The 12080-nt window shown below is 38.3% G+C and overlaps 1 protein-coding gene across 1 annotated transcript; it reads left to right on the top strand.

The window, feature by feature from the left end:
• Window positions 1-8148: 8148 nt before the first annotated feature.
• On the top strand, window positions 8149-10878 carry uqcrfs1 (ubiquinol-cytochrome c reductase, Rieske iron-sulfur polypeptide 1). The gene is made up of 2 exons (XM_028015282.1): window positions 8149-8413; window positions 9973-10878. Exons 1-2 carry the CDS (start codon window positions 8164-8166, stop codon window positions 10581-10583), a joined length of 861 nt encoding a protein of 286 aa, XP_027871083.1. The 5' UTR covers window positions 8149-8163; the 3' UTR covers window positions 10584-10878.
• The last annotated feature ends 1202 nt before the right edge of the window (window positions 10879-12080 follow it).

Genomic DNA, 12080 nt, shown 5'->3' with positions numbered 1-12080 from the left:
CTTTAGTCTCATTTCCAGTTCCTCATAACCTCTGCCCTATCCCCGTCTGACAGATATTCTACATATCAAAGCTGAACTGCATTTTATTTCATTAGATAATTCTTTCAGCTTTATTCTTCTTTGTCCCTTTTGTCCTTTGTACTGGTATTATTCAGAGGTATTCGGAGTTAGTTTTTTCTTATTCATTGCCAAGTCAAAAAGTACCTCAACTGAAAATGTTACTCAGTTGCACATCATTGTGGATACACCCTTTTCAATTACTGCACAATATTTTATGTTGGAATTTTGCCCATACTGTTTATGTTGATGTTATATTTTTATTATTATTATTTTTATTATTATTATTTATATATCTATGTACTTTTATCTTTGTCTGAACCTACATGCCTCAGTATTCTGTTATGCTGCTGTTTCTATGTATGTTAACTGGAAGCTTAAGTATTTGTTAATAAATACTTAATAAATGTTAATAAATAAAGTTTTATAATTTGGAGGGATGTTCATTCTGCAGGTACAGGATGTCCAACATCAGGTTATTTTAGTGTTTTCTCTGGTTCAACACACTTGAATCTAAAAATGGTGTTATCAGGCCTGGTTATCAGGCTATATGTGTGGAGTGCTTGCTGTTTGACAACTCCAGTTAGCAAATTTCACAAGGCACCAGATTAACTTAGAGACGGATAGCTGTTTGTTTTTAAATTTGCATAATCAAGTAGTGACCTGACTTGTTAGCTTTGATTAAAAACCCTAATTTTGCTTTTATTTTACTTTATTTTGGATTTAAGTAATAATTATTCCTAACCAAACCAAATTATTGTTGCACAACATAGATTAAATACGAGACGAAGCATCAAAAAGGCTAATCAGCAATTCTAAGGAGCATTTGATTAACGTAAAGAGAATTCATTTTTCTCTGGTGATTATTGAGGAGGGTATAACTATTTTCTGACATCTGAAAATATCTACTATATCTACAGTATATCTGTAATATCTACAGATGGACATCTGTCTTATTGATCAACAAATGGGTTGGCCTGACCCAACGAGCCTGAATCTTTCTCTGAATGCTGAAAAAGTTCTTGCATATCCAGCATTTGGATATGCGGATAAAGTTCCAGAGAAAAGCAGTTGAACTGCAGCAATAAAATTTATGTTGCACAGTAAAAATTGGAGCAACGAAACTAGCTTAGCTTGGTTGATGAGCAGGGAAATAAGAAAACAAGATACAGTGAAACTGAATAGAAAACATGAAGATACAGCAATAAAGGAGAAAGACAGTCATCACAACCTAACACCCTATTATAACATACAGTTTTATGCAAAACAAGAACAGTATTCAAATAAATCCAAGTTCTAACCCTCCAGATTAGAGAAAGAACACATGTCAATAAAGTAATAAATATTTGACATCTTATGCCATAAGAACAATCATAAAGAATCATTTTTGCAACTTTTTAGAGAGTTCCAGGACACAGATAATGCATAAAAATCAAAAAGATTGTCTTGAAAACAACCTTGGAAACCTGACATAGCAACAAGGATGTTGTTAACGTGGATGAGTTTCCACACTGTTAGCTGCTGCAGCTGCTGCAGTGGCTGGGCAGATGTCCATCGTTCTCTACCCTCTAATCTCCTTGCCTCCTTAATCTAACAAAAAAGACACAAAAGCCCAGAAACATAAGAAAGAGCAGGGTTGTAATCTCTATCAAATCTGAAGGAAGACTCATAAGCTTCATTAGTCTCTACTGTCATCACAATATCAGACAATTTTCAGTTTAGTTAAATGACCTTCCTCCATGAAAGCAATTTCTGTGATCAATTTGTCAACTGAAGTTAATGTTTATTTGATTACATTTATCTAAATAACCTGACTTATTTACATTTTAATTGCAGTAATTAAAATATATCAATAAATCACACTGAAAAGCCATCTGATTTTATTTGGAAGATAGTGACCACAATAGTATTTATGTTGTTATTAAAAACCGTGACTTATCTTAGAAACCAAGTGACTCATGTAAATAATCTGCAGCCTCAATAAGGAGATCTGGCAGTGAAATATTATTAGGTGACTGAACCACTGACATCTTTAATATTCTGGCTGGAGCGCTGCTTGATGAAGTGTCTTTCACGCAGCTTATTGCCTCTGTTAAGCTTCCCTTTACAAAAGCTATCTAAGTGATGTAAGAGGTTTCTGGGAAGATGTTCAGCACTTCATCCTCCCTGGTTAGGTCACTCAGTGTGACCGCTCTGTGGGACAGTGCCTGGGTCGGGGTCATGCACTTTGTTAGAGGTTCGTGTTTGTGCGCTTGGAAAACCCCAGAATCTGTGTAGTGGTACAGAGCATTGGAGGTGTGGCAGGAAGGTCTCAGACCTGGAGAAGCAAGAAACCTGGTAGGCTTGGTGCATTAGTAGCTGTGTTTTCATTACAAAATTTTGTTGATATTCTGCGAATGTAAAGAAAATACAATTTCACAATGGCAGTGTTTCCATTAAATGAGAAATAAAGTTAAAACCATGTGAATAAGTTTGTTCACATCGTAAGTAATTAAAAGGTTTGCTGTGCCATCATCTGCCTACCACTTCCTGTCGACTCCTTCGTCTTTTCTGCCAGTAGTAACATCCGGTTGCTGATGACATGACTGATGTGACACGCATAAAGTGTTTCCATGTTGATACAGTCAAAAGAAAAAACTACAGCTAGCAAAAAACTTTTCATTGAAAAACGTGAGTTTTGTTGAAATTGCCATTTCCATTCAGCAAATTTGTTTTCGCAATTCCAGTTTGCGCAATTTTAAGGTCAATGAAAACGCAGCCAATGTCAACCAGATGTGGTTCCACAATTGCTTTCTGCTCTCCACACAAAGCCAGAGCTTTAGTAGATGTGATATCTTCACGATCAGGAAGTAGAGTCACTCTAGCAGTTGTCTTTAACTTATTTATTCCGTCTTGAACACAACTTAAGACACTACAGGCCCTCACGTCTTCTACCCTAGTCCTGCTTGCTGAAACTCTCCTTCAGGCTTTCCACTACTCCCTCTAGTGGTCTGGGGGTAATCCAACTAAACATAAATGAGGAACTAACTCAGTATACTACAGTAGAAAACACACAAATACACTAAAAACATGGTGGGAGACTTTAAACCCATTAAACTAACAGGTATTTGTCTCTACTTGGTTAAGTGTATTGTTAAACATGTCTAAAATATTGCCTAAATTAGTTTGCAGTTATTGATCTATTGTAAAAGTATTATAAATGTAGTTCACATTGATAGGTGGCAGTAGCACCACACAGGGTTGTCAAACATGGATGTAAATAAGAGAAAGGTGTGAAGTGAGCGTAAATATGTGCAGATAGAGAAGATGGAGAGTGTGATGTGAATCACTGTATGAACCAACCAGGCTCTGCATGACTGCTGCAAGTTGATATTGATTATCATCCTGAAGTGGTGTAAGAATTTTAAATATTAATGATGATCTTTTAACACTGATGTAAGTGTAAGTTGGCACTATACAAATGAGAACAAATTTGATTTCATTGCAAATTGTTATCTTGAACTTTTATTTAAATAACTATGGCGGGCCGGATGTGGCCTGCGGGCCTTGAGTTTGATACTTGTTGCTGTAGGGAAAAAAAAAAAAAAAAACAAGACAAAAGGCAACAAAGTTGTCAACTAACAAGGCTGGGTTGCTTCAGAAGCCCAGACTGCCAGATGTTCAGGGAAGAAGCATCATATGAAGGAGCAGACTGTGAGTTTATGTCAAAAGTTACATTAGCAGATACAGTATGTTGATGATGTCACCACCAGCAGAGTGTTAATCCACCACAACTAGAAGAATTGGCTGATTGCAAAGGTTAGCTATCTGCTGAGGGGAAATGATTGAGCATCAAGGACTGGAGATGCGGAAGGGGCCAGAGACCCTCACTGGATCTGACTGGAATAGAGAGGAGCTCCAATGTCTAAAGACCTGCCTCTGCATTATGCTATCAATACAGGCTGTGTTTGCTTTAAAAACAAGAACATTTCTGCTGTCTTAGTCTTGGAAAAGAACTTTTAAATAAAGGGCACATACAGTACATACATGTATCTAGTGTGAAGGATGAACACAGAGTGCTGAGACAGATTTGAAAATTTAGACACTAAAAGTTTTGAAGCAGGATTAATGAGAAACCCATAAACGGACGGCGATATTCATGTCACAAAACTGTGGAGAGCAGAAAGTTTATTCCTGGCATGTATCAATATTTAGTTGGTATATGGATCACAGTTATATGTAAAACCTGTAAAGATATAAAAACCCTCACAGGTTGACAAACACTTTCCAGACCAGTTAAGACAGTATCCATTAGCCCAGGTTGAAAAGAATGATTACAGTATAGGGGAGATATTACAGTAAGACCCAGTGTAGTTTATATTTGCCTTAAAATATTAAAAGAAAACAATAATTATCTTATATGGAACTTGCAAGTTAAATAAATAGGTAATTAGTAATATTACTTGAATTTTTGTCTTAATTTTAATTTTGATTCTTAACTTCCCTGCCTGTTATCTGTACACCAGCACTGTTATGTGTTCTTGTTCTTAGAATGAACAGCTTACTATAAATGGTAGAAGATATAAAAAGAATATTTTTCAGTTCAATCAGTATTCAAAGGTGTCTGAAAATCTCCTGCTAAATACATTTGATCAAATAATACAGCCTTTCTGGGTTTTTTTGTTTTTTGTAGTTATAGGTGCATTATTATTATTACATTTCGCTCTGCTCCAGAGTCTGCAGAGTTACCTGACGTCATTGAGCTCACTTGCCATGGGGGTCTACCTGTGGCCCTTCATTGTGACCCCATTCAGTCAGCCTAGGTTCCTGCCAGCTCTCCTCCCGTTGCCCCGGCTCACAGAGGCGGAAAAGAGCCACAACAGCCTCCAATCATAGCCGCTTCACTGTTTTTGCAGTCTGCAGAGATGATTATGTCTTTAAAACCAGAGAGTGGAAAAAAATACAGAACAGTGTGTTCATCAAGAGAGAGAGATAGAGAGGAACATGCCATATGGTCAATTTCTGTCTCTCACATGAAATATTTGTGGAATAGTGAATTTATAGTTTTTTTAAATCATAAATCAAAGATTTAATCCTCAGCTTACAAATGAGTCTATTAGCTAGATAATGTCACCTTAATTTATTATGTCATGTTTGCCAAATATGCTTTTAACCCTCCTGTTATTTTCGTTTCTAGGGTACAGCAAAAATTTTCGTGGGTCAATTTGAACCAGAGAGTGTTTAATCATGCAATAGTGTCAGAAACCAAAAAATTCATCCAAAATATTTTTGTATCTGATTATTAACTCAAATAGTAACCATTTCAATCAATATTTGTGCAATTATGTTTTATTATTTCTCAGAAATGAAGGATCAATGACGACAACCTACTCATGTCGTGTTCTGTGTTTTCTGTGTGTTAATTTAGAGTTTTCTGTGTCCTTGAGTCTCTTCGTTGTCCTGTCCTCCCCTTGATTGTTCCCAGGTGTGTCTCGTTCTGTGATTACTCGCTGTGTATTTAACTCCACCTGTGTTCCTTGTTCCTCGTCGGGTCCTTGTCAATGTCTTGTCAATTCGTTGTCAATGTACGTGCTGCCGGTTGTTTGGACTGTGCTTTCTTCATTAAATTCAACTATTCATCCTACCTGGGTCTACAGCGTCTGCCTCACCACCTGCTTCATGACAACTCATTTACTCATTTGGACATAAAAAATAGAATTTACATTTTTTATGTCCACTGAAAAAAACGTAGACACAAAAAACCTATAATTTCCTTGAAATTGATCTTTTGCAAAAAATTTTATATTACACTATTTTTTTCAATGGGTGATCTTTATAATTGAATTTGAGACACACATAGTGTGTCTCAAATTGTCAAATTGACCCGCTGATTAAAATCAAGACAAATGAGTCATGCAGAGAGTATTTATGTTTTCCTCCACATCTGCTGAATGCCACTCAGTATGGGTGGAGTTTCCCCACAGGAACAGAAAAGATTCCCCTCAAAAGTTGTATGAACACCTGCTTTCTTGCATTTCCTAGTGAAATAAAGAGAATAGTGAAAAAGTGGGTTGGGGAGTGTCGGTGTGTGCATGTATGTGTGTGGTGTGTTGTGTTTGTGTGTGTGGGATGAAATATGGTTCATAGCTGCAAGAAAACATAGAATTGGGAATCTTGTCAATCATGTACTGGATTGCAGCAGTATGATCGGCTGATGTTAAACTGTTCAACAAGTGTGTCTGATCATTTCATCTAGAAAGTACATTTTAAGGCTTTACACATCTGTACAAGGGGAAAGGAAAAACTAATACTGGAACATACTGAAAAGTGATGTCAATTCAAATTCAAAAATCCTTTATTAATCCCAAAGGGAAATCTATTTTTTTTTCTGTTTCAAATTTTTACATGTAAATAAAACAATAAAGAAGACCAGTATTTTTTTTAACTGATCAGAAGCACAATAAAACATGCACTAAAATAAGCTTGTTTTAAAGTCACAGATCATATCAGCAACTGCTTTAAAATCAAATAAGACTGTTGCAAGTGATTTTAAAAAGACCATCAGCCATTTTCAGGAGATAATCAGTCACTTTAGGAAATGTTGAAAAATACATTTTGTCTGTATAATAAATTTCTCGTGGCTCTGGTTCAGGCCATTAGTGTAATTAGAAAGTCAGCTTGCATTAAATTGATATGGATGTATTGCCTGGGGACAGCAGAGGAAAGTAAGTGTGTGTGTGTGTGTGTGTGTGTGTGTGTGTGTGTGTGTGTGTACGTTTCGTAAAGCAAATGAGGATAAAATTTGGAGTCAAATGTGACAATCATTAATCAAAAAACAGCACTGCTTCATGCATGTAGCACACAGCAGCCATTGTTACATGGAACATTAAGTTTAAATGGAATAAGCTCCATCAAACACGTCACTATTGAACATCCGCTGGACTCGGATGAACCGTTAATGAAACTCTGCCTCGTTAATGGTGCTTGAATTGTGGGAGAATTTACTATAGTTTGTCAAAATGACAGTAAATAATAAAGAAAAACTAAAATGTGACACATAGAATTACACATCTTTGACAGTACCTTTATTCACCTAAAGTCAGCCAACAGATGGTATAGAACAATAAAACAACTGATAAAATAACAACAGACAGTTAGAATCTGAGTTAAACAGAAGAAGTCACTTCATGTAGCTGATCTATTTGCAAACAGAATTCTACCACATTATGGTGAAGACAGAGCTAAGCCTAAACCCTGTAATGTTCTGATCCTCACCTGTAGCTATGAGATATGGACCAAATCCCAGGTTTGTTAAGTAACTTTAAAATGTAATAGTTATGTAACTATTTCAGTTGGAACAGAGGTTTGTGACTAATTCCCAGAAGTGTGGAATCATGTGAGTTGGAATTGAATCAAGTCACAAATTTAATGACTTCAGACTTCACACTTGTCTTAATTCAGTTTCAAACAGATTCCAAATCAAGTACAAAATGTCCTTGTTATCAGTCAATGCACTCAAGTTCTGATTATTATTCAAATAGGTTAATTAATTCATTCTTTTAATCTAAGGAATCGCAGCAGATTCCATCTAGTCATTGATTTACCCAGCCCTAGCAGTTACTATTATCTCTACATTAAACTAGATCACTTGAACTTTGAGGACTGGGGTAACACTGAAAAAGTACCAACCACTGAACTTACCTGATATGATTTCATGTGACTCTGGCTTTTTCATGAAGTAGGGCAGACAATGTCAATTTTATTTGTATAGCACATTTAAAACAACCAAAGTTGACCAAAGTGCTCCACAATTTACACCAACCATCACAACATAAACAAAAATTAAAACAATAAAAATATAACACAGCTGTATTAAACAGGAAAGAAAGGAAAGAGAAAAGAAGTATGAGAAAAACAGCAACTAAAGCTGTATTAAAGCCGGTGATAAGAGATGTGTTCATGAAGCAGTGGTTATCTCAGCTCCGGTTGTTGTTCTTCCTAATATTGTTCAGTCAGTAATAATAATTCGCTTACAGATCAAAAAAAATTAAATAAAGGTCATACAGCGGACTTCTTTTTGCTCAGTGTTACGCAATATATTTATTCACGTTAGCTCGCAGAGTGCGCATGCGCGGCGCACAAGGTCGTCTCAGCATTAGTGTAAGCATGATGTCCCTAGCTGCCCGATCGGGGGTATTTTCCCCTTACATGCAGGCTACAGCATTTGCTGTGGCGGGGCCCCTGAAGCCTCTGGTCCCGGGGGTTGTTGTAAAGGCAGAGAAATTTCTGATGGACCCGAAGAAGCCGTTCCTGTGCCGAGAGACGCTGAGCGGTCAAAGCCCAAAGACAGGCCCTGCTGTAACTGTTAGCATCAACGGTGAGTTCTGTCATTGGCTTTAGCTTAGCTGGCTCCGAATTGTTTAAAAGGCAAAGACGGAGTATAAATAGTCTAATTCATGTTTGTGTTGTATGACAAAGATATCAAGTGACATCATAATCAGTTGATAACAATCAATTATTGATTGGCTTTATTTCAAGTTGAAAGATGGCTTTCCTGTGTTTGTAGCTAGCCACCGGTTAGCTCATCAGCGCTATGAGTAGCTTCACTTCTGGAAGAACAGCTAGGCTATACCAGTTTAGCTTGATGTGACCCAATGTTCTCTTTCTTCTATGTAATAGTAACACATTAATAGTTATTACATAAGTTGTTTCTGTGGATATACTGGATGCATTCACTGTAGTAACATGGCAATAGTGCACATTAGCCCAGTGTTTCTCAGAGTTTTTCAGGCCCAGGACCACTTAACCCATTTAACAGTCACGAACCACCTAACCTGAAATTGGCCCGCGATGACGCATCTTAATATATATAATACAGCTTGAAATGAAAACCTGAAATGATAGTCTCTTAACTCACATATTGTTGTTTTCTTTGAAGAGTGGTGCTGGTAAATGTGACAGGCCACAACAAAACCATGAACAGGTTTTCTTGGGTATTTTGAGTTATTTACAGATTCTGAAAGTGAAGTCTAAGCTTTCCAGTGATGTCAAACACATGGAAATAAAAAAGAAGTTGTTCTTTACTACCAATCGTTATGTGCATTAATAACATTTAGAGCTATTTGTGATTTAGAAGCACAGTTAAAGAAAAATAGACTTGAGTTGCTTTAACAGAAACAAAAAAATCATTTTTGCACCATTAAATATAAAATAACCCACTCATTTTTATCAGTTCTATTTATTAATTGTATTTAATTAATTTAATCATTTAATTAAATAAAAATAACAATAGCAGTAGACGTGTAAGCAGAGCACCATTCATTACCAAACAAAGTCGTAAAAACAAAGAACAGTTCTGACTAAATGAGCCGAGTCTTACCCTCACCGGATAGAACTGTTCAAAGGAATCCAATCGCTAGTGAACAACACTGAGTATGACTCAGCTTCCTCTTATCAATCCTGGAGTCCTGGAGTTATTTTCTTTCCCTGGTATCCGAAGCTTTTCTTTTGAATGACCCGGTTTTCACCCAGTTTTCCATCATTATTTTTAAACACAATCCTTTGGTAAGCTAGCTGTAACGTCTCACTTTGTTCTCACGTCACTGCAAATAAACGGTCATTTACATGCAGTACCTCACGGACCACAGTTTGAGAAAGATTGCATTAAACATACTGCCACTTTCACACACATATATTTCATATGTAATCGGTGACTGGCCTGAAAACTGCAGTTGATGCAGCCCTAGTCAAATATAAATCTTACAGAAATGCATTAGAAAATAATCCATGTTGATCTCTTGTTGTGGAAAGTTATTCCATTAGTTTTTATTTTTTTAAAGCGTTCCTAAACAGAGGACATTGAATCTGCAGCTGAAGTCAGGATGCTGGGTGTGTTGACCTGTAAGCACCTGAACTAATGACAGACTGTTTTTGCAGGATGTGCTGGAGTCCGGTTCGCCCACACCGACATCAAAGTCCCAGACTTCTCTGACTACAGGCGTCAAGAGGTGCTGGACCCCTTCAAGTCATCCCAGGAGAGCAGCGAGTCCCGGAGGACCTTCTCCTACCTGTTCACCGGGGTCACCGCCGTGGTCGGCGTCTATGCCGCCAAGACCGTGGTGACTCAGTTCGTCTCCTCCATGAGTGCCTCCGCTGACGTTCTGGCCATGTCCAAGATCGAGATCAAGCTGGGCGACATCCCTGAAGGGAAGAACATGACCTTTAAGTGGCGAGGCAAGCCGCTGTTCGTCCGCCACCGCACCGAGAAGGAGATCGAAGTCGAAGCCGCCGTCAACCTCTCAGAGCTGCGGCACCCGGAGCTCGACAAGGACCGGGTGGTCAAGCCCAAGTGGGTGATCGTCATCGGCGTGTGCACACACCTGGGCTGCGTGCCCATCTCCAACGCTGGAGAATATGGAGGTTACTACTGCCCCTGCCACGGCTCGCACTACGACGCCTCCGGCCGCATCAGGAAAGGCCCCGCCCCTCTCAACCTGGAGGTCCCCTACTACGAGTTTCCAGATGACGACACGGTGATTGTGGGATAAACGTTCCCAGTCAGAGAAAGGCTGAGCTAACCCAACTGGGAGCAACAAGACTTCAGTTCTCCATGGCAACATTTGTCTTTAATTTCATAACTATAAATCATCTCCAGTTATGTTAAGATGTGGAGGCTGAAGCTGCTCTGACCTTAGCTCTGGTTATGCAGCTGGACACTTGGAAGATGCCATCCTCTCTGCTTCTTATTGGTTGAATATGATGTAAATGTAAATTAAACCAGACGTTATCACATGTCTTGCTCCATCTCCTGTTGTGCTCAATAAAGATTTCTATTTTATTTGACCTCTGAGAGACTGCTGAGCCTTCTTCAGAAAAGAGAAACTTCAGCTGCTTCAGAGCCGCGTGGTTCTGTTCATACACCACCAGTTTAAAGGGCCAGTGTAACGATTTTGAGCTTTATATGAAGTTATAAAGTTATTCCCTCATCAAAAACGTAACCTGGATTTTTGCCTTGATTTTCTTTTCTTTTTTTTTCTTGAGAAATCCTTTAATCTCCTTGGTTTCAGCTCCTTCAGACTAGTCAGCAGCAAACACCTGGTGGAACTGCGTGTCTGCTGAGCTCATCATATATTCTACTTCTCAGTGCAACACTAGTAAAAACATTGAGGGTTGATAGAGGAAAGATGTGATAACTTCCTGAAGGTGGAGTTTCAGAAAGAGCAGGAGTTTTTAAAGAGACAGAGGCCCGATTTAAAGGCATTAAATTGAGAAGTCAAATGTCTAAGTCATATTTGACAGCATTTGTATCACAACTGATGGTAACATAGCTTCTTGATAGTTCTATAAAATTTCGCTATGTGGATGAACACAATACTGCCCCTTTAGGAGAGAAATGATATCTGCAGACGGGGATAAAAAACAAGGTGCGTTCGCAATGTTGGAGACTTCTAGGTGAATGCACCTCAGGCAAACAGAATGCCAGACCAGGTGTGGCTTCTATGGAGATAGAAAAAAAGAATGAAGAGGAAACAATGTCAACAGTTGAAAAAAAAATAGGAGAAAGTGAGGGAGAGTTTTGAGTTTGTCCTCCAGCAGCCTAAGCCTGTAGCAGAGAGTTCTATGGAAGAAGCAGAAACTGACACGATCTTTTTCAAGATGACAGCTGGAGTTCTGATGGAGTTTCAGGTCTTACTGAAGATGGAGCTGAGTGGGTGGAGAATCCAGGGTTCTGTTCTGGGAGCAGTTATCTGACTATGGTTCTCTGTGGTTACAGCATTTTCATTCTCACACAAGCAGCAGCTAATGATGTGTAAAGCTCCAGCAGTCTTAATGCTGCCACTCAGAACCACTGATCATCCCCCTGCACACGCGGCAGCCTGGAAGCATGACAGATTCACCGTGGTTCTCAATGTATATTCACTCTTTAATCATGTTCATTCATTCCTCTGATACCTCTGGCGTCATGGTGACAAAAAAAAAAATTATCCTATAAAAGAAATTACAGAACATGCTAAAGAGACGTGATATATCCTGTCCAAAAGTTG

The sequence above is a fragment of the Xiphophorus couchianus genome, chromosome 4 (assembly GCF_001444195.1).
Source record: "Xiphophorus couchianus chromosome 4, X_couchianus-1.0, whole genome shotgun sequence".
NCBI lineage: Eukaryota > Metazoa > Chordata > Actinopteri > Cyprinodontiformes > Poeciliidae > Xiphophorus > Xiphophorus couchianus.
The sequence above is the reverse complement of the archived record's forward strand: the minus strand, read 5'-3'. Positions and strand labels throughout refer to the sequence as shown.